At 34.7% G+C, this 27,211-nt stretch overlaps 3 protein-coding genes and 1 long non-coding RNA gene across 11 annotated transcripts in view; 2 read left to right on the forward strand and 2 right to left on the reverse strand.

Moving 5' to 3' along the window:
* The first annotated feature begins 1,205 nt into the window (after nt 1-1,205).
* On the forward strand, nt 1,206-1,975 carry LOC119080539 (signal recognition particle 19 kDa protein). The gene is made up of 3 exons (XM_037188953.1): nt 1,206-1,381; nt 1,442-1,619; nt 1,685-1,975. The coding sequence occupies exons 1-3, from the start codon at nt 1,317-1,319 to the stop codon at nt 1,904-1,906; spliced, it is 465 nt and encodes a 154-aa protein (XP_037044848.1). The 5' UTR covers nt 1,206-1,316; the 3' UTR covers nt 1,907-1,975.
* A 1,052-nt stretch (nt 1,976-3,027) lies between these two features.
* The window catches only part of LOC119080409 (choline transporter-like 2), a 28,055-nt gene continuing 3,871 nt past the window's right edge, over nt 3,028-27,211 (forward strand). Inside the window, exons 1-6 of one of the 8 annotated variants that reach the window (XM_037188744.1) lie at nt 3,028-3,191; nt 20,362-20,410; nt 24,799-24,921; nt 25,953-26,029; nt 26,094-26,376; nt 26,844-27,079. In XM_037188744.1, coding sequence (XP_037044639.1) covers nt 20,374-20,410; nt 24,799-24,921; nt 25,953-26,029; nt 26,094-26,376; nt 26,844-27,079 — 756 coding nt within the window. In that variant the 5' untranslated portion in view covers nt 3,028-3,191; nt 20,362-20,373. Of the gene's footprint in view, nt 3,192-5,289; nt 5,758-20,122; nt 20,280-20,361; nt 20,411-24,545; nt 24,720-24,798; nt 24,922-25,952; nt 26,030-26,093; nt 26,377-26,843; nt 27,080-27,211 lie in introns of those variants that run through there. The other 7 variants (XM_037188743.1, XM_037188742.1, XM_037188741.1 and 4 more) reach the window with 7 other exon arrangements.
* LOC119080571 lies at nt 10,504-27,186 on the reverse strand. The gene is made up of 3 exons (XR_005088341.1): nt 27,175-27,186; nt 18,733-18,735; nt 10,504-10,640 (listed from the first exon to the last, which is right to left on the reverse strand). It is a non-coding gene; the product is annotated as an uncharacterized LOC119080571 (long non-coding RNA).
* On the reverse strand, nt 15,734-16,664 carry LOC119080528 (apolipoprotein D-like). Its single transcript, XM_037188939.1, has 2 exons — nt 16,376-16,664; nt 15,734-16,314 (listed from the first exon to the last, which is right to left on the reverse strand). Exons 1-2 carry the CDS (start codon nt 16,511-16,513, stop codon nt 15,871-15,873), a joined length of 582 nt encoding a protein of 193 aa, XP_037044834.1. The 5' UTR covers nt 16,514-16,664; the 3' UTR covers nt 15,734-15,870.

Genomic DNA, 27,211 nt, shown 5'->3' on the forward strand with positions numbered 1-27,211 from the left:
ATTCAATTGAACGAAATGTAGCAGATTTTGTTTGCGTATTAATTTATACAGACCAGATGAAAATGATCGCGGAGGTCGATTCTCAGGTTTGCGCGATGTTTTGATGGAATGTTCAATTTTCAAAATTTTGGTACAATATTTTTTGTGAAAATTATTCTCAACCATTTTTGTGAATAAAATAGTATGTTACATACCAAGGATCGAAAAGGTGTGTTTTAGACCCAGGTGGTGAAAACGTCCAGGGATGGAGCGACGCGAAGCGGAGCGGAGACCAAGGACGTTTTCACCACCGTGGTCTAAAACACACCTTTTCGATCCGTGGTATGTATACTATTTTTCTTCCTGGAGTACCAAAGTCACATTCCGAACAAAACATAACAACAGATTTGCACGCCATATTCAGCTGCGATCTCTATACCACATGCGAGATCGTATGCGATATCACAAAATCTCATGCGATATCACAATATCACATGCGAGATGGCATTCGATATAACAAAATATAATGCGAGATCGCATGCGATATCACAAAATCTGATGCGAGATCGCATTTAATATCACATGTGTAGCATTTTCATTTGTTATAGTACATGACACATCTGGGAAAGAATAAAGATAGGATCGAAAATGACATAAGCGGGAATGAAAATTGAGAGAAAAAAGTGTCGGAGAATGTTGCTCTTTCGGTACTAAATTTGGTGAGTGAATGTGACGGTTTTGGTACTTCAGGAAGAAAACACATTTGAAAGCACGTTGTTTACGTGTCAACGTGAATGTTATTGGCGCTTCGCTCATATGAAATTTGCATTTACATTACCTAATCAAGTAAAGCTTAGTACTTATGCGGTTCTTATTTGGTTCCAAACTTTTATTTTTCGAGTGGAAATATCGGTGTTCACTTCGGGTCAAACTACAACTCGTCAACACATTTTTTTTTGAATCATGGACGTAATGAACTATTACGCAATCAAATGGTAATTGAATACTTTTTAGAAACTAGTAGTTGTCATAAGAGGCTGTCGGCTCTTCATGATATTAGCTGTAAAGGAACACAACAGATTCATTGTGATCGAATAAACGATGATTTCACTACAAAGCACACGGCTAACAAGCATAATTTATTGTGGAAACATTTTCTAAAGTTCGCGCCAAATGGGTGAACGCAGTACTGTAGTGAGTGTCAAATCTGTCAAACCGAGACTTTCGAAAATTCTGTGACATATTGTGCTTACACGTCTCTTCATCGTGAAGTAGAATAAATTCGTGTCCAACATAAATAAACTAAAACTAAAAACGAATTTAAATTTAATAAAATTATGGCTGCAGCAACGGCACCGATAACTCAGTGGAGTCCGAATAAAAAACACAGCGAGGCAGAAAGGTTTATCCAGTTCATTAACTGTGCAAATGGGGAGATGTTTAATTGATCAAATTTTCGCAGATGGATTTGTATATATCCAGCTTACATCAACAGCAAAAAGTCTCGGCAAGAAGGCCGTCGTTTACCAAAAGACAATTGTGTTGAAAATCCAACGTTCCAAGAGATAAAAGACGTTCTTTCCGTGTGCAATGTACGGTTCGGTGTAGAGAATAAATTGTATCCCCGGGAACGAAGCAAGGTAATATCTAGTCGACACATAACATTTTCTGCTTCTGTTTTAACTCAAAAACATAAAACTTGAAGGAACTTCAATTTCGTGGCCGAATCCGAATTCAACTCCGAAACGATGACGGAACTCCATTCAATCCACAATTTCCGACACGAGATAGTCTTATGCTACACCTTGGTTCTATGATTCCACAGTTGAAGTCACGACAAGGGGGTGCAAGAGCTGCCGAGGTACAACCACAACAGAGTTCTGCCGGCGGAGGATCGAAAAAGGGTAAAGGTGGAAAGCGTCGTTAACGCATTTGCAGCACTTTTTTTTATTGATAATCTTCTAAATTGGAAATAAAAGAATTTTATTTAATGAAGTAAATGTCTGTATAGTGAATAATCGACCGTATAGAGCTCTTAAAGCATTTGAATCATTACACCGAACGAAGGTGGTATAGACTTGCCCTTAGGTTCATATGAGGAAGCTGTTTCATCTGTTATTGATAACGACTGAAGGATTAAACGACAAGCGTTGACTAATAAGAACGTGTTCAAAAAAATGAAGAAGAGGATCCGAAATCAATCTCTTGCAAATACTTCGATCAAATGAAGTAGTAGATTCTAAAGTAAAACTGATGATATGATTGCCGTCTATGAAAGGCTAAATAAATTTTACTTTGTTAATAGAAACTCTTGTAGCTCCATCTGTATGCTTAGCTATATTTTTGCCGTTGTTATCGCTCACGGATGGCGTAGTCGTTTCTTTTGTCTCATCATCCACATTACAAGATTTACCCATAAGATGAGCGCAGATCACGGCAGAGTAAATTTAACATAGTTTATTTTACTCTACCGTGGCGCAGATAAAATACTAGATTTACATGACACTTGTCTTGTTCATAAAGTAATCAATAACATCAATTTGTTTGACGATGCGTGATGCACAGTACACATTACGAACCTCTTCAATAAATTGTTTACTATACTTCAATAACCGCTTGCATACAGCTTTCACAATCAAACGGTGACACAGCTGTTTTCATTCATAGTTTTCCTTTTATTGTCCTCCAGCTTACCACTATACTTATTTCAATTTACATTCGTACCGTGCGCCGCATGCGCCAATCATCTTGTAAATCTATGCATTTCTCTCTGCTTTCCTTTATTCTTTTTGTTTCTGTTCGTTTTTTCAATAAAAATTGCAGCAGACAGAAAACAAAAACTACACGGTGAGAGAGGTCAATGAAACGTCTACACTACATGGTTCGTAGTAAGCGTAAAACAATACAATCCTTTGTGTCAATTGTTTTAGCGCAACTATATTCTCTCCGTACTCTATTGTAATTTGTAGTATACGTTGCGTTTCCGTACGACGGGATTTTTTCCGAACTGTGTGATGGAAAAGTGCATTGGTTAGGGTTCGTCAAGGTTACATAGGTTGCAAACACACAATAATTTAGACGTGAACGGGAACGAAGTAAAATTTTGTGAAAATATTCAGTTTCTTGTTTATTGTTTTGAATTGTAGTACGAGGAATTTCATTTCGATTCCGAGGTGAGATGTAAAAAAACAAAATCAGCTTTATTGGATGTGGTGAGTACATTGTAATTATATAACAACATTTCCATCCACCGGTTTGTCTCTTTTATTAAATAAACAATTCCTTGTGATCAGTATGCCGCTGCGTTCTTATAATTATGAATCAAAGTATTTAATTACTGCTAATATGCTAGAATAATGTGGTTACAGTCCATCCGGGATTTTCCGTTAAATTTTCATCAAAAGAGATAAAATTTCATTCAATATTTACCGCGATGAAATGGATGGGTAAAGCAAAGGAAACTAGGAACAATAAATGTGTAGTTATTTTCCTATAACGCATGCTAAAAGAGTTCCTTTTGCGAATGAGAGGTTTCCAAGGAAAAACGTTGTTCCTAACTTATGCCACGGTGCGGTTGAATGAATTTTAACTGAGCATTTCGATGCACTTTTGATATTTTTGGATATTATTAGTCAGCTCGGAGCCCTGAACAAGGTTCCACAAACATTTTTGATTTTCATCCGTACCGTTGGTGACATTGGTGCGTAGCCCATCTTGCCTACAGAGAGAGTGGTGGAAAACTGGTTGTGGTTTCAAACGATAGTGGATGAAATTCTAAAAACAATTGTAAAAAAATTTGGTACCCTAAATGCAAGTGAATCAGGCACGCTAAAGTTGAGAAAACGTGAACAGTCATAGAGGCGTGGATACTTAAGAGGTGAAGCTAACAAATAGTTCTAGCAGGATTATGTTTAAAGACCAACTACGTAGAGGCCGACAGTAGCTCAAAGTTTTTCATAAACTTAAGTGAGAGAAATTTTGTGCATGATTTGAAAAATCTTTGAAAACACCGCTGGGATGATTTGTTCAGCTCGGAGCCGACTAATAATATCCAAAAATTTCAAAAGTACATCGAAATGCTCAGTTAAAATTCATTCAACCGTACCGTGATGCTAAAAGGCTTTTTTTTAGCGAATTCGAACCTCTCATTCGCTGCATTTTAACATGCGTTAGGAAAATGACTTATTACGTATCACTTCGTTCGGGCTGCAACTCGCCAAATTTCCTAAAATCATCTGTCCAGGACATATTCGTATACAACCTTCCATGGCTTGGGCATAAATTTCCAAATTTTCCAGTAATTTAGGCCCTAGGCATGAAAAGTTCTATACATATATGTTGTGGACGGTAGATCTTAGGCACTTTCGCTTGTCGTCCTACCTTCGTTCGGATAACAACTCGCGAAATTGCCTAAAATCTACCGTCCACCTCAGATATACAAGTAATGTACTAATATTGAACGTTAATTCTTCGTAACTTCGTAAATCTATTTAGTAATTTTGGTAAATAGTAATTCCTATCGGATATACAAACGTACAGCGACGGACAACTCCACTGTTTCTATAAAACATTGTAATGGTAAAGGAACTATAAAGTCCCTAAAATTCATAGTATCTGCAGTCTTTTCTCTGTGACCAGCAAGGATTTAAAACTTCACAGAAGTTTCAACTCTCTAGCTCGCGATGAATCATCGTAACTATAAGGGACTACGACACACTACGACATAGATGTACTCTGATTAATTGTGTCTAAAGTATTAATTTTTTTGTATGAAACCCTATGCGATACTTTAAACAAAAGAAGATAAATATCGGATACAGGATTGATGAGCACTCAAATTTACATAAAATAGATAAAATATCAACATGTACATGTGCATGCACTCTTTTTGCATCTATTATGAATGTCATGTAGCGTATAGGTACTTCCAAACAATAGTTGCATAATCAAATCAGACTATTTTATTCGGTTCATCGGTTCTCTTATGGCAGCAATGACCTTGAATATTTTTGTTTTTGTTCCAAAACGTAAATCATAAATACATCTCGTTTTGTAGTGTTATTACTTTGCCACAATCTTCATAAAGGCACCGACCGACAATATATTTCATTTGATTGAAATTTATTTTTAAATGAAAACCAAGCTCATTAAAATCGGCATTACGTGTATAGAAACAAAGATTATAAGTGTGCATGGTCCAACCGACAGTGAATGTTATTCATGAATTTTCAACTATAGAGATGAAATAGAGAGAAACGACGGTGCTTAAAACATTGCAATAAATAAACTTGTTTAAAGAAACTTTCAGTTTGTTTCGGTATTTAGTTGTGACTACACCGCAACACTATTGTGTGTGTACTGTGTACACAAGTGGCAAAACATAAATAAAATTTAAGTATCGATGATTCACTTTTCCCGGTTCGAAATCAAAACAAAAATAAATCAAATATTTAGCCTCCAAGTAATTGATAGTAAACCAATTGGTTATGAATGTGGATTATAACAATTAATTGAGAACAGAAGGGAATTTTATAAACAAAATCGAATTTGAATAGTATGCTTGTGTGAATCGTGAAGCAAAGTAAATTCACAATATAATCGGAAACTTTTTGTAGTTGTAGTGGATTTTCATTTATTTAGAGTTGTTCGATAAAAACGTAGAGTGAAACTGTGACAACTAAACTAAACGATACGTGAAGTGAATTTTCATTGAAAAATGATACAAATCACAAGTTAATAAAATTGGAATTACCGACAGAATAATAAACAGTATACAACGTATGTATAAATGAAAATGTTTATGCTTTATGCTCCAATAAAAAATCAAATTCTCTTGTAACAAAATACGATGAATTATGAAAGTAAATCTGCTTTCAATATAGTTGTATTATCATTGTAGATACTTTATGTTGAACTTGAAAGTATGTACAAAAAAAACAAGTAAAGAACTTGAATTCACGCACGCACACGCAATGATATATTAAATTATGAATTTTTTACTAGGATACTAATGTATTTTGTCTGTTTTGTTTATTAATTTTGGTAATTTTTTTTGCTGTCTCTTGGGAAATATGAACATACACATTTTTAGCATTCATTAATACGATTCTTTTTGTATCAACTTACTAGTGCCAGCGAAGTAATTTTTCATTTAAAACGATGATGTAACAGCTTAAAGAATAGAAACAAACCGGATATTATGAGATATAAACTTAGGAATGATGTTACCGAAATGAAACATATTTTGAGTGGTTGAAATGATGGAGTGGTTCGAATTGTTATCAATCAACTCGAAAGACAAGCGATTGATGTGCTAAAATCTTACGATTTCTATCTGCTCCCACGTTTGTTGTTAGCTCTTAGTTGCTAAGTTAGTAAATAGTGGACCAATAGTGGTATGGTTCAGACCGAAAGCTTTGATCGCCCATGTCGAAACAAGATGTGGAAGCAGTTACGTAATGAAGTATTAAGTGCTGAAGCAACTTTAGCCCTGAAGAGTTATTGGAGCATTTTATTTTGATTCTTCATTTTCATTTGTTGCATCGACATCATATCTTTAATTAATTGCAAATTGCAATGAATAAATTTAGCTGATTTCGAAAAATAATACTGGTATACTGGCACCACCATAGCCTTTGATTCAGTTTTTTTTAGTTTCCTGATGCATATAATTCAAATGAAATAGGGAATCCCGAATATGCGTCTCTGTGTTCAGTTCAAATCAACGCAAAATAAAAGAGCTGGAATGTACTTGTTACACCGGAAGGCTACAGTACCGGTTACCTTAACTACCTAGGTTATTAGGTCTGAATGTTTAAAACTGGTTAGCTCAGATGAATCTGAAGCAGAAATTATACTTGACCTGTACTGACCTGAATTTTCAGGTCATAGTTCAGATTGACCGTGGACCTGAAACCACCTGTTTATTTTCAATGTTGACCTGATTTTTTCAAGTTGACATGAGCGTTAAGGTTCTGCTTCATATAACGTAGTGTAAGAAAGATGTTCACAAAAGTTTCAGGACACAGATTCAGGACAAATTAAGATTTCAGGTAAATCAGGTTACAAACTGTCCTGATTGGGAATACAGGTTGACCTAACCCGATAGTAAGCATATTTCACTTCGATCTGACCTTATCTTTGGTAAGCCTTAAATGTAATATATAAATTAATGTTGTCCAAAGCTGAATGTAATATATAAACTTTGGTACGTCAAGCGCATCTTGACATAATTATCGAATCTGTTATTTCTTTCGTTAAAAATAATGCGTAGGTTTTATCACCTTTTGGTCCATTCGAATTGATAACATACATTTTACAGTCTTCAACATTTTGAATGTCATTTTTTTAGAGAATGTCGTTGTGAACTTGCAATGCAGAATATTTGACAGTAAGACATTTGAAATGTTAAAGACTGTACTACAAAATAGTCAACATCAGCCAAAGCCATTCACTAATTCAGGTCATCGTCGTCGACATCGATACCTGGCTGGTTTTTAAACGAGCCTTAGCTTTGTGTAATTCTTTGTTTTGTTAAAATCCCAAGTTTACTGTAAACTGTAAAAACTTTAAGATTTGTTTTAATATTGATACTGACGATACTGACGAATTGATTTGTCGAGCGAAAAAAATAATAATATAAAATCTTAAATTCGTAAAGTCGATAATATTTCAGCTGAAATATTTAAATATTTATTAGCTTTGTACGATTTACTCTGAAACTTTTCTAAAATGATTATCGTTATCGCTTTGTTGAAAGGTAATTTATTTGTTACAACCTTTCGATTAAGCCATGCGTAAAATCAATTTCATTTATAGTAAATACAGTCACATTTTTGGTTTATTTAAGATCTGATTTTTCTAGACCCACTTATTCTGACAGCTATTTTAGGGTATTTTAGGGTATGTTGGATTCTAGCGGCCTTTCTAATTGAATAAAACTACGTTCTGTCTTCGCTATATTTCGGGCATTGTTTAGGCACTTCTTCAGGCTATATTCAAAAAATTAAAAGGAAAAAACATTTCAAAATGAACTTAAAAACTAATCATAAACTGTCAGGTACTATTAACCTTTCTGACAGTTTATCTTCTTCTTCTTTTTCAGCCTATTTCTATCCACTGCTGGACGTAGGCCTCCCCAATTCTCTTCCATTCCGAATGATCCGTTGCCACTGATTGCCAATTTGCGCCTGCAATTCGCTTTATACTATTATTCCATCTCTCTGGTGGTCTGGGACAAAAGCCCAAAAAACCAATGAAAGTACAAGCCAGGTATGGTATGTCCATACAAACCTGAGGAAATAGCGATTTCACATACAAAAAAACTCACCTTTCAATTATTTTCATTGGAGGTGAGTTTGTTTATATGAAATTGCTATTTCCTCCGCTCCATACAAATTTTTGACATTAGACCATACCTGAGTATACTTTCATTACAAAAAAAAATTCAACATCAAGACTGTCACAATTGTGGGTCTAGAAATTAATTAGAATCTCTTGAAAACAAAAATGAGACAATTCCTTATCTTTTTTTTAAATGTTGATATTGGATTGATTTCTTCCCTCAATGAATTCTTTCGCAGTACAAGTGCAAGAACGATGTCGTTTTTACTACACATTTGATATTATTGATTTAAAATTGTCTAAATTTTACTATTCTGTTACTGACTACCATACTTCATTTAACTAACAATTCAATTATATCAGAAGTTATCTATTACATACTATGGAGTATGGTTGTCCTAAACTTTGCGTGATCCGTGAACGCGAATTGTTTTCTACAAAAAAGCTCTTAGTTTTTTATCAGGCCACTTCCATTTAACAGCTTTTATAATTTTCCATATCAATCTGTTAGAAACTAACATCGGTCTATTCCATAACTGCGTCATCGTAAGCTTATCATTTAACTCTTATTTTGGTCAAGTCGTGTTCTGCATACCAGTTTTTACCACTTTCCTCGCCACTTTCTTTACATTTTGGCCAAGTCAAGTTCCATATACCAGTTTTTACCATTTTTTCATATATATTTTGGTCAAGTCACGTTCCGCACACCATTTTCTATACAATTTGGTCAAGTCATGTTTCGTATACCAGTTTTTCCCACTTTCTGGACATTTTGGTCAATTCACGTTCCATTTACCAGTTTGCACATATTTTGGTCAGGTCACGTCGTTATTCCAATTTTTAGGTCCGTCCCACTTTCCATATTTTGGTCAAGTTCAAGTCATAGTCCTGATATATCGCTCAGTACAAAGAATTGAAAAAAGTAACGTTTGCTTAATATAATGTAAAAGTAAAATTGACTTTGTGTGTAACATCTTTCGATACTAAAATAGAAACATCCCAAAAGTCGATAAAAAGATCCTACGTGGATCGCAATTGTCGTCATGTATTATTTCAGCTTTTATATTATATTTTGAATGGTTTATGGTCCCACGCCTTCCGGATATTTTCAATGCATTGGGGTAATTGGCTTTTATCGGGTTTAAAAGGCGTAAAACGTTTGTAGAAAAGTGTGCAAGTATAATTTATTTAAACAAGGCTTGGTGTTCTATAGTGACGAGACTATTAAAAAAAAAATATTTGTTCAAGTATCAAGTTCATTCGTGGAGCCACTTCACATCTTAGGAAATTCAACGACACTTGTTCAAACATTACGAGCTTTCGATTCGCGTCGATATAAATAGCACAATTTTTATTTCTTGCATCAATTGGTTGTCGTAAAGACGTTCGGTACATTTGGTATTATATTGCGCACAAGGCACGAAATTAGTTGATTTTAAAATTGATTTAATTTTCGGCAGATAAATCATCAGAAAGTCGAATTTTATATCCTAAAATTGTTTCACGATGAAAGTGCTATTTTACTTGTTTGTCGTTATTTTCGCGAAAATTGACGCCCGAGTATTTCAGGGTCAATGTCGTAGCATTCCAGCACCAGTCGTCCAATCTTTCAATTTTGGGAAATATATGGGAATCTGGTATGAGGTACGCAATATTGAAAATTAATATCTTTCGCAATACTAGACTCAGCATTTTTTTTTTGTTAAAAGATTTTGTGGTATGACGACGAATATGAAACATTTGATGAATGTCTTCAATTCACTTACACCGAAACATCAACCTGCCCAGAAGAAAATACTTTTAGCACGAAACTGAAACTACAGACTCCTACGGACAATTATGTGGGGCAGCAGGTTTACACTGGAGTTGGTAAACAGATTAACGGTGGTAAACTTGGCACTGGTTCTAGTTATCCCATCACTGTTCCCAATTATTTCGTTCTTGCCACCGACTATGACAATTATTCATTTGTCTGGGATTGTTTCAATGTTAATGCTACGCATTACAATGAGAGAATGTGGTATTTTGACAGACAGCCGAATCCCAGCAGCGTCCCAACAAAAGTGCAATCATTGATTTCTAAACATTTCGATGAACAATACGTTCGTAAAACATATCATGGAGACAAATGTAGGTATTGAGTCGCAAAGGGAGTGACAGAAGATTACAAGAACGGGAAATGTAATTATAGATTTTGAAAAAGGACTAAGAGAATCAATAAAAATCAATTAATTTGGCTATCTACCAATGAAAAAAATGTTTTTATTTTCTAAGTAAAGTAAGTGAATCGAGTGCTATAAAGTGGCTAATATTACGACCTATCACGTTGGACGGATCATATATAAATCTGAATCATGTATTATACGTACCTGTCTAGAATGATTGATTTTAGGTACTTTCGCTTGTCGAGTTGAATACACATACGTAAATAACTATTTCTGGTAAGTTCACCATTTACGATCAGGATTTATAAAGATTTTGATAGAAGACTTCCATGACGTGTCCTGTGATAACCAAAATTTCGTTTTGACGGCCAATTATTTTCAGTTTCAATTTTATGAGTATCTCTTGTAAACAAAAGCTTTGTTTAACCTGTCACAGACGGCAAGTACTTATATGTATTAACAGTTTTACTATTTAAACTATTACTTCATGATCGAAGATTTTCAGAAATCGATTTTATTCTCTTGACTGAAAGTCAGGATCTTACACCAGAAAATACCGAAAAATGTGGGTTCACAAAACAACAATTTTAAGATCAGCTCCTAAATAATTGAAATTGAAGATTCACAAAAAGGTTCACTGTGATTGAAAATGTATGAAATGCTATGAAAAACGTTAAATGTGGGTAACAATTTTTCGTTGAGGGCACGATAACTTGAGTAATTTTTAACCAATTTGGATGATTCTTTTTAGACCCGTACGAAGTACTGGGGTCTTATAGGTTTACGCATACGTTTGTAACACGTCAAATTGGACTCCCTGAGTAAGGGGAAACCTATTGTGGTTGTCTAGAGATGCCAAATCCGCGAAAAAAAAATATCCGTCTGTCTGTCCGTCTGTCCGTCAGTCTGTCTGCACGATAACTTGAGTAAAACGCATCCGATTTTGAAAATTCTTTTTTTTCCGTTTGGTAATGTCAAAAGACAGGCTAAGTTCGAAGATGAGTGATTTTGGATCGACCCCTCCCGAGCTGTGGCCCAATAAGTGCTTTACGGTTTTTCGAAGATATCTCCGGACATTTAAACGTTAAACTTGTAAGTGATACGTCAAATAAAAGGTATTTACAATACCGATCGACAAAAAAAAAGTTTATGGAAATCGGATGACCGACTCGTGAGTTAGACCCCTTGGTGTGGAACAGGCACAGGGCGGCAAGCAGTTTTTGCTTGTAGGTCGGCCACATTTGAACATATTTCGTCTGTTTTAGCTTTATTAGATAGGTATTGACCGTACCAATCAGGGAAATTTTTTTTTATGAAATTATGTTCTCCGGAGCGTGAGCTAGGTCTCTTGGAGTGAGCTCTTATCTGGCTACTCGGAAGTACAGTGAACGTGGTGTATTTTGACAATATCTCGAGTAAATTTTGACCGAATTTCATGAATTTTGTTTTATTTGAAAGGTATTAACGAATGTAAAGCGTCGGTACCATTTCCGGTCTCCTAACAAAATGGCTGCCGGCGGCCATATTGGATTTTAGTAAAACGATATAAAGTGGGAAAAATGATGCTTAGAGAGTTTCTGTTAACATGGAAATAATGTGTTAAGTGTGAGGGGTTTCAGGGATTCCATATATGGACATCTATATATACCTATATACAGCTATATTGAGCTATATACAGGCATATAGAGCTATATAATAGCATATATTTATCTGTGAAATGTTTATTTATAGTGAAATATAGGTAAATATAGCGGTATATAGCTGTTTAAATAGGAATTTATGAAATTTGACTTCGTACGGGGCTGTCTATATTGCCTCCGGCAATTTAATTGTATATGATAACAAGGCAAAGAGTGGATAATGTAAGTGATTTAAAAGGAAGAATAGTTTTTCAGCAGAGAAGAAAATGAAGTAAGAGAAATGAAGAGTTTCACATTAAAGGCTTTTGATACGAATAGGTGTTTCGTACGGGTCGGCGTTAGCTATGTTTTTTTTTAAAATACGTGGAATTAAAATCCCGAGGCTAAGTTCGAAGATGGGGTATGTAGGACGAAGTATCTGGAAGCTATCCGAGAAAAACAGGATTTTATACTGTTGATCATAGCCTCAAGCCAAAAAGATTACTTTGATGAAATTTGATTTTGTTTGGTAGTGTGGGTATCGTAGATTACATTGGATGCTGCGGAGGTAGTTCATTACATGAGGGATCAATTTTGTGATGCGAGCCGAACTCACAAGTGTGGTTTTAAGCAACAAGCTTTGGAAGCGGTTATTTTGACAAGTGTAGAGTTTGCATATACGAGCCGAAGGCGAGGTATGCAACTACACGAGTCAAAATAACCGTTTCCAAAGCGAGTTGCTTAAAACCACACGAGTGAGTTCGCGAGTTCACAAAATTGATTCCGAGTGTAATGAACTACCTCCGCAGCATCCAATGTATGCTGTTTTATTGCCTATTCACCCGGAATATTGTTGTTACGAGTACATTTTCCCACCCAAGGACCTGACAGTTCAAAACCAAAAGTGTTCAAGAAGACACTAGCAGATTCTTGAATACCATAAGATTATTCTAAATTAATGTATAATTTCACAACATTTATGTCGCGCTATTTCATTCACTGCCAGACTAATAATAAACATAGAAAATATCGATAGCACAAAACCAACAAAAAATCTGTTGTTGCATTGAAACGTTTATAAACGAATCTAGTCTGCTCATGAAATCGGCTCACGCTCACACTTCTTCATAACATTTATCCCGAAAGCATCACTGGCAACACTACTGTTTTGATGACATGTTGACAAACTACTTCGACTGTTTTGTTTTTGTGAAGTGCTAGATTCATATTTTGCGTAATATTTGTCGATTTTGGTGGTGTTACAATAAATTTTGCTGTGAAGTGAAGTGAATACATGAAGACAAAAGTGTTGATTGTTTTTGAAAATAAAAATGCAAAAATTAAAATTGTTCGTCGAAGTTGAAAAAATTGAAATTATGGCTATAGACAAAATGGCCGTCACTCTCGCCGTCACTTATTTTTGTGGTTTTTTTTCGAAATTTTTTAATGAATTTGCTTAGATTTGTGTGGACTTAATTCAAGTGACAAAGTTTGTGATATTAAAACTAAAATAACATCGCGAGTATTGTTTCGATTTCAGTGCTAAACAGGGGCTATTTAGTCGAATTAATTTGCCGAAATTCGCCAAAATTCGCCGAAATTCGTCGAAATTCGCCAAAATTCTCCCAAATTAAAAAATTCAAATTTTGAAAATTTTCTTCCAAATTTATGTTTTTTGGAATATTTTGCTAGTTTTGTGATATAGCATAACAAAAATATGCAAGAATCTACCAAATTCACAAATATATGTAAAATTCACAAAATTAGGACATTTTTCATCGTTTGGCCAAAAAAAAACCTTCATGGCTTCCCGGTTAAAAATAGATTTTTAGAATGTCTTGGCCAAAAATATGTAACTAAGTTCTACGATTCTTTGAAATTTCTTAAAATCATGTATAAATTCACAAAAATTCGTCAAAGTTCGCCAAAATTCGTCAAAATTCGTCAAATTCGCCAAAATTCGCTAATAATTCAACTAAATAGCCCCTGGTGCTAAAGAATATTTCAAGTGATACATTTTGCTGATAAGTAATAAAATTCTGCTGATATGTAATGAAAATCTCCTGATATGTAATGAATTTTCATATGACTATTCCTTCACTTGTGATGTAATGAAAAAGTTCCCACATGTAACGATCGCTTTCCGTGGGTGGGAAATGTACGTGTAACAACAATATTCCGGGTGAATAGGCAATAAAATCATATAAATTTGTTTTCGACGTGCATGAAACTAGTAGGAAGAATAATTTCATCATTCGATGCCCAGCTTTTAACGTGTAAACATCCCTTGCTAGTGAACTTCTCACATCTTGATAGTTGATATCAAATTTGATAGCAGACTAACAAATTTGATAGTTGACTAAGAACTTGATAGTTGACTAACAACTTGATAGTTGATTAACAACTCGATAGTTGACTAACAACTTGACAGTTGACTAACAACTTGACAGTTGACTAACAACTTGACAGTTGACTAACAACTTGATAGTTGACTAACAACTTGATAGTTGACTAACAACTTGATAGTTGACTATCAAGTTGTTTGCCATCTATCAACTTGTTAGTCATTTATCAAGTAGGTAGTTTTTTACTCTCTTTACAACCACATCTTACGCCAGCGAGCGAAGCGTGAGCCGTAATTCACACGAGTCGCTATATTTTATTCACCATTGAAGGTTTTGTGAATGGGAAATTATATTCGAAGGATTATTTGTTTTCGGTCTACCAATAAATTTGTCTTTTTACAAATATTTTTAATCCCTTTACCATTATAGAGTTGAAATTGGTACCAATTTACCGAAAATATTGGTAAAATAACTCAGATTTTTAACGATGAACCAAAGACTAATAAAGTTCATTTATTACCATGTGAAGGTATATTTTATGTACCGGGGGACTTCCTTTTTTACGCAAAAGTGTATCTATCGCACTTTTTTATTTTGTGAAAAAGTCCTCGTTCCACATTCACAAAACAAACTTCGCATCTACTCTGATGTAACAGAAAGGCTATCAAACAGAATAATAGACAGCTCATACGGGAAATATACACGAGTCATACTTTATTTATGATTGGAGGTTGATTGAAAATCTTGAAAATTGAAATTTTATAAGAAAATTGAGAGCTCAAAAAGTGGTCAAAAATCATTCCACCTTACGCTCGATAGTTTCCAAGAATTTTTTTTTGTCAAATTTTCCTGTCATTTGCGTGGATTCATTAATATAGTAAATATATATGTATTAAATTTGACAAGTTTTTATGAACACAGCTGAAAAAATAAACTGGAATCAGTGATGCTTCTGAAGCTTAACAATAAAAAATTAAAATGCAATGAAATCGATATGATCAAAAATACATTTAGAAAAGTGTCAGTCAAGGGACCTGACCCGCCCAAAAGGCGGGACCTAGTAAATCTTTTACTTCATTTGGTTTGAACATACTTTTTGCTATAAAAGAGCCAATTAGTCAGAGCTTATCGTTTATTATTGCTGTCGTTGTCGATAACAGATGAAAGCCGTCTGTATCCAAAATTTTTTTTGACTAAAATTAAAAATTCTTTTGACCAGAAACATATTCCGTCTTAAAACCCAATCTATAAAATAAATTCTTTAAACTTCCAATTTGTGCAAGTGAACACTTATTGTAATAGTCATTCTCTCCATTGTATAAATAACAAATTTACAACAAATTCAATTCACTTAGATGCTGGAATACTCCTCGATGACACAAAAACAATTTATCGATAATAGAACCCGATCAAAAACCGTTAACAGTTCGGTCCATGATATGTTTTACGTATGTACGCCTCATTAAAATACTGGCTGATCAACTTTTGCACCTTAACTGGCCGACCAACTGGATTCGGTTGCCTATCAAAATACCACATTTTCTCATTGTAATGTGTCCCGTTTACATTCATGCAATCCCAAACGAATGCATAGCTCTTGTAATTGGTTGCAAGAATTTGATGATTAATGCGGGTTGGAGGACCTGCGTCATATGTAGTGCTCAGTTGTCCTGGCGTAAATACACCTCGCGGAAGTAATCCCGGCTCTGAAACGATTCCATGTCCTTGAAACTGTTGCGCAGCAAAGCCGTTATTTGATTGCTTCAAGTCCAGTGTCATGGTGAAAGCATTCCTTGACGTCTTGGTGTAAGTGAATTTAATACATTCATCATAGGTGGGATATTCGTCGTCGTACCATTCAATCTGTAGGTGGATTGAATGAATGTAAGAATAATGAGTCGGTCTACAATTTTGAATTGCTCACCTCATACCAAGTTCCCATGTACCTGTTGTAATTAAATGGAAAGACCACCGGTGAGAGCATGGTACGGCACTGACCCTCAAACAAACGGGCGGATGTTGTAGAAAATAGCAGAAAAATCAGATAAATTAGTGATCCCATTTTATGCTCTGAAATTTGATGTTGCTTCCTGCGACTAGAAATTAAGACTAAAACCTATTGCGTTAAGTGTCACAGTTCTTGATGGATAGACAAAGAAATTTTGAGAATGTTATTTACTCAATAATTGTGTATTTACTGTAAGTGTTGTTTACCTTATTCGATCTTAATTACAAATGAAACGGTATTTTGTGGCGTATCTTTTTCAAATTATATGTCGGTCTTTCTTAATGGCTATCACACACATATTTGGTTCACGCGTTACGCCACTCATATAAGGGTAACTCCAGGGTTAGTTGCGTTACAAATTTCGTCATTTCTGAGGCATAAAGTGAGCTGTGTTCACTATGTTTTGCGGTAACAAATCAGTCTAAAATTTTCTAATACTCAGGAGACACAGTGCTTTCATACCAACAAGAATTAGAATTTTTAGCCTGCGAAGTGTGACTTGTGTGATCGCAAAAGTTGGCGTTTAGTTGCGTTACACGTTTGTGACTTTTCGAAATATTTTCATCAAATGCAAACTGATTTCTGCAAACTTTTTTTCCCTGAAAGCTATGGTCAAGACGCGCAGTTTAAGTGATATTTTTCGATGGTCATTAATAGCCAGAAATATTTTTTTTTAGAAATTGTTGGTTGTTGCCCCACAGAAAATGTTGCCTTGGCTCAAAACCGTTTAAACAAATGGTTACAAAATTTTTCGAGATAACCTCGACGAGTCAAAATTCGAGAAAGACACTTATCACCACTGGGAAGCTGTTTTCACCTACTTCACTCACCCAATTAACCTGATCGAGCGAAAGTTATTTTTCTCATGAAGTAATATGCTGTAGCTTTCGAATGACACCGATCTTCAGTTTTTATATGAAAAAATGTAATTTTGGCAACGTTTGGGTCGAGGTGATTTCACCTTACTTCGAAGCAGAATGAACCAAAAATCTTCTAAAAATGTAATTTTGTGTCATTTGGTGAATCTGTGGAATTATAGCGTTCGTTTCTACAATGAAACAAGTTTACAGAAATCATTTGAGATTTATTAAGAATATCTTGGAAGGTCGAATAAAAACAAACACTTTTTGGCGTCTTGTCAATAGCTTTCAGCAAAAAAAAAGTTTAGTGAAATCGGTTCAGATTTCGTGAAATAAACTAGGATTTTCAAAAATTTGCTAAAAACAAGCATTAATTTTTATGGTGGTATCTCCCCTAGATTTTCGGCCACCGACCTAATATGTGGCTTAAACGACGCGCCTGGTCAACAGCTTTCAGGGAAAAAAGTCCCATATACACCATATATGAAAACCCGCAAAAGATCTCGAAAAAATCATCAGAAATTAGCATGCGAAACACCAAGCCTTGATAACTCCATCAAGGTTCAAAATAATTTTAATAGAAAGCTTTGGGCACCATCGTCTGACTTGCTATGTCTGGTACTGGTGAAAATTCGCTAAGCTTCTTCGTGCTCTATAATTAATAGGAAGTCGAAGCTGTAGATCCAAAGCAGTTGCAGCTGTAAAAATCTGTGTTTAAGGCGCCTAAGTTCCTCCAGTACGGTTTCACTGCACGAACACATTCACTTTTTGAATAAGCCAATGCTGAGCTCTACGGGCGAGATTGTTATATTGGTTCTCGTGTCTTTTTAGTTATACTTATTGAGAGGTTTGTGTTTATTTTGTGAAATTTAGCATTTCTGGTTAATAAAGGCCATTATAGCTTGATGTGAAAATAAATCATCTCATCGATTGAGAAATATTAAAATTTTTTGAAACAACATCGAGGCAACATTACTGAAGGGAGTAGCTAAAATATCTGTGGAATTTTTCAAACGCTTTTCATAAAGTGTTCCCTGAAACATATAATTGTTTCTGAATTTTCAGCTTCATATAAAGTTAATCCGACTATTAGTTCGAAAGATATAGTCGAAAAACCCGACGTACTGTAAACTGCAGGGTGAAGAAACATTAAAAAGAGTTTTCAAAATTATAAGTTAGCTTCTCTGAAATGTTGGACTTGTTCCGAGTCCAAGTCAATAGAGACATTCTCTTTAAAAGGTCCTATTTCGTCATGGAACAATGTCCGCTCACGGCAAAAATTATTGTTCCTCATTCAGTAATAATCTACTAATATCAGTGATTATCTTGGCAAAGAAAAGAATTTGGCTTCACTCGAGTTACAGAAGCGGAGTTCTCAAATATCACCGAAATGTGTCGGTGTTTCCGCTATACCTTCTGAACCATTGCTTGGATAACTTTACATGAGACTTAAAAAGTCACAAATAACTAGCTTTTTCAGGGGGGAAATGTTTATGAAAATCGGTTGAATGTATGTATGTACTGATGATGCCCTCGATATGTGGGTAATAATAGACAAATTTTGTAATTTACTGTTCGAAGAGACGTAACGTCTTTTTTTATCAAAAGTTTATAAATATGAACGCAATGACTGTACTAATCTTTTCAACAGCTCTTCGATAAAAAAGCAAACAATTTAGGTTGTTCAAAAAGCTTAAAACAATAATGTCAACATTCAGTAAAACGTTTTTGCTATTTAATCAAATAACTGAACCTGATAATATAAACAAATTGTTTTTAATTTATGTAACTGACGCATTCGTTATTTCATTTACATAATTTTTGTTTGGCATTTGCGCTCGTGTTGAATTTATAGTGATATAGTAGGTTGTTAGGGTTGGATTTTTCGTCAAAATGTTAGGTACATTGAACAATGTGAACCAATATTGAGAAAGTTTATTGTCTAGGATCTAACAAGTAATGAGTTACAAAAAGAATTCCTTGCACTCAGCTCTCAAACAGTCAGCATTTTCCATTTTTAATTAATATATATGGTAATTTAAGCGCAACAAGAATTTACCATGTGAATTTCTTATCAGCTACCGCAAACATTTTGTTAGACAGTAAGTGTGACCTAGGCGTATCGATTAAATTCTTTTCGTGCAGTCCGGAAACGTATAAACTCGTGAATCATAACAATTATTAGTCACATCATCTATAGCAACAATTTTAATTGCTTAATTAGGTGATTTTTTTGATAAGAGGTGTACGTACAGTCAATAGAAAAATAATAAAATCTAATAAACAGAATGACACTCTTTCGAATGGTTAGCTATGAGTATAAAATTAAACTGAAGCCTTTACACACACGGAATTTTGAAACCCGACACATTTTCTGTTTCTGTGTTTTACTTGAGTTTCTGATTTCTCCATATGTGTCGGTTTTCAAAATTCAGCGAGTGTATGTCGCGAGGTATGTCGTCTACTTTAGATTCTAAAGTTTAGAAAGCTTCGCAAATTTAGCGATGTATTCTAGTAATAAAGATATATGCAAGATACAATCGTTCTGGGAGGGACCCACAGATACCGGACCCCCTTTTCATGCTTGAGCGCATTTGTCAATCAGCGGAAATTTCTCATTTTCGATTTAGATTCCCATTCTAATAAAATATGATCACCGCTGTGACATCTCTTTGCTATTTAACATACGACGAATATCAATTAAGTGAAGTAATTAAAGTCTTATCACTTCAACCAGTAAAGATAACCAATTGCCATATCAAGCCACAATACAGTTTCGGTTGTATTACCCAGATTTTGCTTGTTTCAAAGCCTAACATTGTACCTGTACACACTCCTTCGTTAGTGTTAAATGAATTTTCGACCGAATAAAATCGTTGCTGCAAATGTGACAAATTTTATTTTCAAATAAATTTTCAACATTTCGAAATCAGTAGAAAAACTTATTAACGTCGTTCAAAGTGCGTCAAACATTTATCCATTCGGATGTGACTTCTTTCGTTTTATTGTAGAATTGGCGATTAATTTGTTTCATTTTTTCAGATTTGATTCAGCATGCCTTCGGCCGAAGATGACCATCCGGAAAAATATGGTGAGTGATCTCATTAGATAGGGAAAGTGTTTTCTCTTGTTTTGCACAATTAAGTGCCCCCTGGGCTCTGGCTTGTGTTGTTTTAAAAGTTTATATGTACTATAATTAATGAAGTACTAGATTTGGTGCCAAACACTAGTAGGTTTTCAAGCACAAACAGTTAGATATGGTTAAAATGACAGCCGCACATAAAATTTAAACAGAAAATAGTAAATTGTAACTGTGAGTCTACAGTATTTGTCTTCAATTACCCATTTTTTGTTTAATAAGAAAAATAAATATTTGGATTTTATCTACTGGTTTTCTCGAAATATCCGAGATATTCCATTATTATTGACCTAAAAATCTAATTTAAAGTTCAAGTTCGGCATTGTTTGCAATATACGCTTAAACACCTTTTGTTTGTTCCTTTTTGCGAATCTTTGTTCAGTCTTCTATCAGAAGTAAATATTTACTTCGGAATGACGCGTGAGTCGTTCCATTGTTGTGTTGAATCACAATTAAATTGATTAGAGATTTCAGATACAGAATCTTAATTTTTTCTATCGTGAGACTAACGAGAAAGATACGACATTTTGCTACATTAAGCGATAAATGTTTCTCCTCCTAATACTTGCATGAGTAATTCTAAATTGCTTTCTTTAACATTATTTGAAAATTTTGAGGTGAGAAAGTTTTACGCGGATATCCCTGAAAACATTACGTTTTTTGGAGATTTTGTTACTATTCCAGTTCGATGATACTAACTGAAATTCCACTTCAAATCGTTTTTAGTTGAGAATATATTTCGAAAGTGTTTATGTGTTACTTGTTAGTAGGAACGAGTACCGTTTAATACAAAAGATAACTTGAAAAAGTCAATCATAAATCTGTGAACATTTGATTCCAGGCAGGACTTTCTCGATTGACTATCCAAACATTCTATAATAAAATTGTATTTGGGCTGTTGTGAGATTATGTATGATGCATCTTTGCGTCAAAAAAACTATCTGCAGCTATTACGCCTTCCTTTAAAAGAAATATTTTACAAAATTTAATTATAGATTATTGACGTTAATATATACTTATAAGCCTGATTAAGTGGCAAACGTATTGGTATCACGATTAATCTTTAAATCTGTCCATTTCCATTGTATTAATACGTACTCATTATAATACATTTTGCTGTTTAAGATAACACTAAGGGGCTATCCATTAATTACAGATGAAAAAATCTCGATTTTCAGACCCCCGGCGTACACAACAAAATAATGAAGTATACACTACACACTTTGTGGATTGCCTCTAAGCCATTGCTTCTTTTTGTCGACGTTGTCAATCAAATCTCCTAACCTTTCTAAAAAAAATCACTTCTAGAAGTTGGTTTTCGATCAGCTGGTTTGTAACAGAAACTGGATGGTCGGAAACTTTCGACGGTGTTTCTATTGTAACTACTCAGTACTAAAACTTCATCCTCAGCCTTGAAAACATTGCTCATATTCGCAATCATCATTACAGTGATAATGAATATTGCTGAATAAACGCGATCAGGCCTAAACAAATATCGGTCACATATATATGTCATATATGGTATCTTGTTCAAGTTCGAATAGCTATACCAAAATAGACAAGTTTTTTTTCGTACTCGTCACCGGTTATGTACTTGCTAGAAAACGAGATTTATTTGTTTTCATCTGTTAATTTTGTCAGTGATTTCATGAATCTGATTACCACCGCAATCCACAATGTACAATACACGGAGATGTGTAGACCTAATGAAATTTTTGTTATTTTTAATTTCCAACGTTAGATATAATATTGATGATGACATACAATACATGAGAAGTTAAGACATGGTACCGACTCATTGAAATCGTCAATCAGAAATATATGTATGAAAGGCTAGTACACACTCTGTATATCACGTAGTTTCGTGAAAAATGCATAACATTCCTCAAATGGATTGTGTTATGTCCCACAAATGGATTTCGTTTTGTCCCACAAATGGATTTCGTTCTGTTCCACAAATGGATTTCGTTTTGTCCCACAAATGGGTTGTGTTCTTACCAACTAGAAGGAGGTTTTGGATTTGACATTAACAAATTTTTGTGAAACATAAAACTGGCTGGGCCGTTTTCGAACTTCTAAAACGATCTAAATTGTCTTGAGCCTAGCGTAAAGTCATGAAATATCACATGAAACAGCAACATAGTCCATACATTTTCTGTCAAAACAAAATTTATCGCTGTGTTGTATACCGAGTTTAAATGTCGATTGATATAGACGTAAGAATAATTTCTTACGATGCTAGCATATGCAAGAGCATATGTTGTATACAGTTCAGAAAAAAAACAGTGAATTAGTATACCCAACACAATAAGCTCAAATGATATGTGGTTAGCATTCACATAACTGTTGCATATAGTATATATTTATGTTCATAAGCATAAATAAAAGCAATGTAGTTAGCGACTAATTTCTGATGTTCATCATCTCAGTTTTGTTGTAAAATCGTTAAGAATGAGATCGCTAATTTTATCTCGTTGACATACAACGCGTCTATTCAATAGAAATATCTTTGGTGGACGTTATTTACTATTTGTTAAGTGGATAATCGGAAATCATATCGTTTTTGAATTACCCCATTGTTTGTGAAATAGAGAGAGTATTTGTTCTTTCTTATCTTGGTCGATAAAGTGAATCGCAGGAAGTGTTATAAATCAACTTGCGGAAAATTGAAATATTTATCTCTGAAAATTTTCGATAAGGAACACTTGAACCTGGGAGTCATAACTTAGTAATATGAAAATACTTTTGTACTAAAGCGAGTCTTAAATATTTTCTTAATTAACACAAAGACGAAACCAAATTGAAGAAGTGAACTTCAAGACGTGGGAGTATAAAATTCTATTTACAATTTTACATTCTCTTTGTTTTTTCGGTGCGATATTCTACACACAGTACTAGCAACTCTTAGTTCTCTTATTTCAAATTGAAATATCTGTCGTTGAACTAAAAAAAAATCCACATTTTTACATTGAACTTCGAATAGTCATTAAGGCTACACCTAAGGGGTGGCGGAAATGTTTCAAAAATCCCAACAGATAGTAGAATCTACATTAATTTCACAAGACATCTATCATCTTCACCTCATTAGACTCAAATAGCAAACTTATTTGTGGGTTTTTACCAGAGAATGTAATCATGAAAGCGATTTCACGAATTTTTTGCCAATTTTGAGGATGCACACAACAGGAAATCCGTTACACTTCATATTGAAGGAATTATAATAAATTAGGAAAATACTGAAAAAACGGTCTAAAAGGTGGTTTTATTGATCGATTCCTGCAGCTCCCACTGAATCACAATTTTTAATATTTTTGATATTCTCAAAAATCGTCAAAATTTGCGAAAATTCGTGAATATTATCGAAATCACATTCACCATTACATGCTCTGGTTTTTACGTAATTGTTCTTTTTGGAGGATATGCACTGGAATGTGTAGATGGGATGTAAGAAATACCAGGAATTTGGTAGACCTCCTTTGACTGTACGATAAACAGGCATGACACACTCCTGCCAGAATACCTTAAGATTCTAGGCAAACATTCCTAAAAAATTATTCTGCTAATGGCACTACTAAGATACATTGTAATCTCCATGTTTACCATTAGTAAAGATGTTAAAACAAACAAAATTTTCTTCTTCTCGTGTTCAAAGAGTCTAAGCTTTGAAATCGACACCCACAGCGATTTAAGTACCTACACCTGAAATTGAAGTCACTGCCATGCGCACTTTACTTTTCCCCAAATTATCAAATACGATAACGGCCTCGTCATAACAAACAATTTTCAACACATTTGTATTGGTACATAATGACGACGGTAATGACATTCTACCGCATCATTATATACCAGAATATACACGCACTCGGTTATCAATAGATTAATTTTTCCATGTATGCAAGAAATAAGCAGAACATTTGATTACTCATACGTGTGTAATAGTATTACCTTTCGAAATTGTTCCCAAACAGTTTGTGATCGTATGTGCAATGTAATGTACATCGTGTTAATCGTAGCGTAGAGTATAGGTTAATTAAGTGCTTAATATTTACCTCGATGACTATTATTTAAAGTTAGAAATTACAAAGATCAGTCCGGTGTGTTGATCTTCAGTGCTTAATTGGATAGGCTCAGGAAATTAATGTGATCCTACCTTAATTAATGACTGAATGAACATAGTTAATCTAACGACATATCATGGGTTGTTGTTGTTGCGGAGATAATGACAGTGTTCACAATCGTGAATTTAGCGAATTACCGCAAAGTTAGTGCACAAATTCTTATCTCATCACTTTTTCGCCTGTAGAATGTAAAAAATTCATTTTTTGTTTACAAATTTTTAGGTGAACCACTGACGTATGATAAGAATTTTAAAGGACCTCTCTCGAAGCGATCCTGCACCGATGTAATTTGTTTGCTCATTTTCATTGCATTCTTAGCATGTTGGGGAGTGGTTGGATATTATGGTAAGTGATCTTTCATCTATTTTTCGATACTTAGTCTTTAGAGCAACGCAGTGGTTACAGCAGATGTGTACTCTCGGAACTGTTGACGAAGTCCTTTTTTATTGAGCCGAATAGAGACTCATTGGTTTTAAAATTAATCCACACTGAAATATGTGCAGTTGAAGTTTTCAACCGAAAACTTGCACTTTTCTTACCAATATTTCTCCAGTTACACGAGCCGTACATGGTGGTGTGGGGTATCATTTGAAAGGTAATTTTACGTGCTTTTGGGCCAAATAGGGTCTTATGGGGTTTGGATGCATATGCGATGAAATATGAGAAGTTTAATTGTTTAAGTTCCCATATTTCATCGCATATGCATCCAAACCCCATAAGACCCTATTTGGCCCAAAAGCACGTAAAATTACCTTTCTAATGACACCCCACACGACCCTGTACGGCTTGTGTACCTGGAGAAATTTTGGTAAGAAAAGTGCAAGTTTTCTGTTGAAAACTTCAACTGCACATATTTCAGTGTGGATTAATTTTAAAACCAATGAGTCTCTATTCGGCTCAATAGCTCATGATTACCTTTCTAATGACACCCCACACGACCCTGTACGGCTCGTGTACCTGGAGCAATTTTTGTAAGAAAATTGCAACTTTTCGGTTTTTGATCACCTTTCACCAGTCACAAAAGCTTCGAAGAATTTTTTTGAAAGTGGTTTTGGCTTCTAGGGTCGAAGTCCTTTCTAAGTACCTATAAAAAGTTCCACTAGAAAACACGCCCGATTTCGGTAGGCTGTTTTTCAAAAGAATCCCTCTAAAACACTCGCTAACAATGATTCAGGAGGGGACTACTCATCTTTAGGGGAATACATCGTTTGAGAATAAGAACTTAGACGAAATGCAGGTTTTGAAGATTATAACTTTTGAGGTGTAACACAAGAAATTTTAGACAGAGCATGCAGCAGTTCTGCGATTACCGTTTGCTTCATTTCCATTTTCACAAAATTTCTACGTAAAATCTGACGCCTTAACAATAATTTCAGCAATTAAAAATGGTGATCCTGATCGACTCCTTGTGCCAACCGATTCTCAAGGGCTGAAATGTGGCGTTGACTCGGAGGTATATTCATAAATTCCAGACATTCCAGCACGATCCAATAAAATCGCGCTCAAATCATTTCCAGGTCATTTCGAAGCCATACCTTGTTTTCTTCAACTTAGAAAGATGTATCGATCCACTGGTGCCAATAAACGGATGTCCCACACCGCAAGTGTGCGTTGAAAAATGTCCAGACTCAATTTTTATTTACGATCAAAGCACATGCAGTGCAAGCAATTTGGAGTCGATTAAGTCCAAGTTGATTTGCAACCGGAATGTGGACATTAGAACAATTCAAAGTTGTACGGCAATAACTGATCTAATTAATAGTGATTACTGTGCGTCATGGTACCTTCCCAGTGAATCATGTAAGTATGCTGGCAAAGTTAACGCCCACAATATAAATGTTGTTTTTTTTTGTTGTTGTCTTTTTTTGTAGTTTTTTGTTTTGTAATTTGTTTTGTTTTCGTTTTTTTAACAAATCATAAACCGACCTGTCGGAATACATCCAATATTTTATAAGATAACGAGTTATAGATCCTAACTTTGGTATCATTCTTGACAAGAATATGTGATACTAAAAATCAGTCTCACAGTAGTAAATGATACACATTCCCACATTCATGAATTCAAGAATCTGCACTACACCTTAGAAATTGCCAACCAAAATCAGACTCAGAACTCTTTCAGTTTTTTGGCGTCTGGGTCACAACAATTTGCATGCACAAGTCTAACTTTTATTTTTAGTTCGTTTTCACTCAAATATTTAATTTTACATTTTTATTCCATCAAAAATTCAAACTAAACCCAAAACCTATACCCGAATAATAAACAGTTTTGAAGCGTTGTATATCGGGCATGCCATCATCCATTTGTCCATTAATTCGTCCACGTTACTTACAACGAAGTCGCCGAGCTTTGGTTCCCACAAATTACCTGAATGAAACGGATGATGAACATCCCCGTTTCGAGGACATGATTATCATGGATCAAAGGGCAGCCGTTAACGAGCCAAAGGCGTCATGTTCTGATAGCCGGAAATTAGCCGAGGGATTCATAAAAGAGAAAGTGGTTAGTAATATGCATGACGATACTGAATGGCCGCATTACTCTCAGTCTCGATATCAATCTGCACAGCTAATTTTTGAACACTACAGCATGTTCACACATTTTTTTATGTAAATAGATTGTAGATGATGAAGG

The sequence above is a fragment of the Bradysia coprophila genome, unplaced genomic scaffold (genome assembly GCF_014529535.1).
Source record: "Bradysia coprophila strain Holo2 unplaced genomic scaffold, BU_Bcop_v1 contig_350, whole genome shotgun sequence".
NCBI lineage: Eukaryota > Metazoa > Arthropoda > Insecta > Diptera > Sciaridae > Bradysia > Bradysia coprophila.

Excerpts from the sequence above, each read along its gene's own strand:
- LOC119080528 (XM_037188939.1), bottom strand. The coding sequence starts at position 16,513 with ATGGGATCACTAATTTATCTGATTTTTCTGCTATTTTCTACAACATCC. Across the intron at positions 16,315-16,375 it reads ACATGGGAACTTGGTATGAG|ATTGAATGGTACGACGACGA; the intron begins GTGAGCAATTCA and ends ATCCACCTACAG.
- LOC119080539 (XM_037188953.1), top strand. The coding sequence starts at position 1,317 with ATGGCTGCAGCAACGGCACCGATAACTCAGTGGAGTCCGAATAAAAAA. Across the intron at positions 1,382-1,441 it reads AAACACAGCGAGGCAGAAAG|ATGGATTTGTATATATCCAG; the intron begins GTTTATCCAGTT and ends AAATTTTCGCAG. Across the intron at positions 1,620-1,684 it reads ATCCCCGGGAACGAAGCAAG|GAACTTCAATTTCGTGGCCG; the intron begins GTAATATCTAGT and ends TAAAACTTGAAG.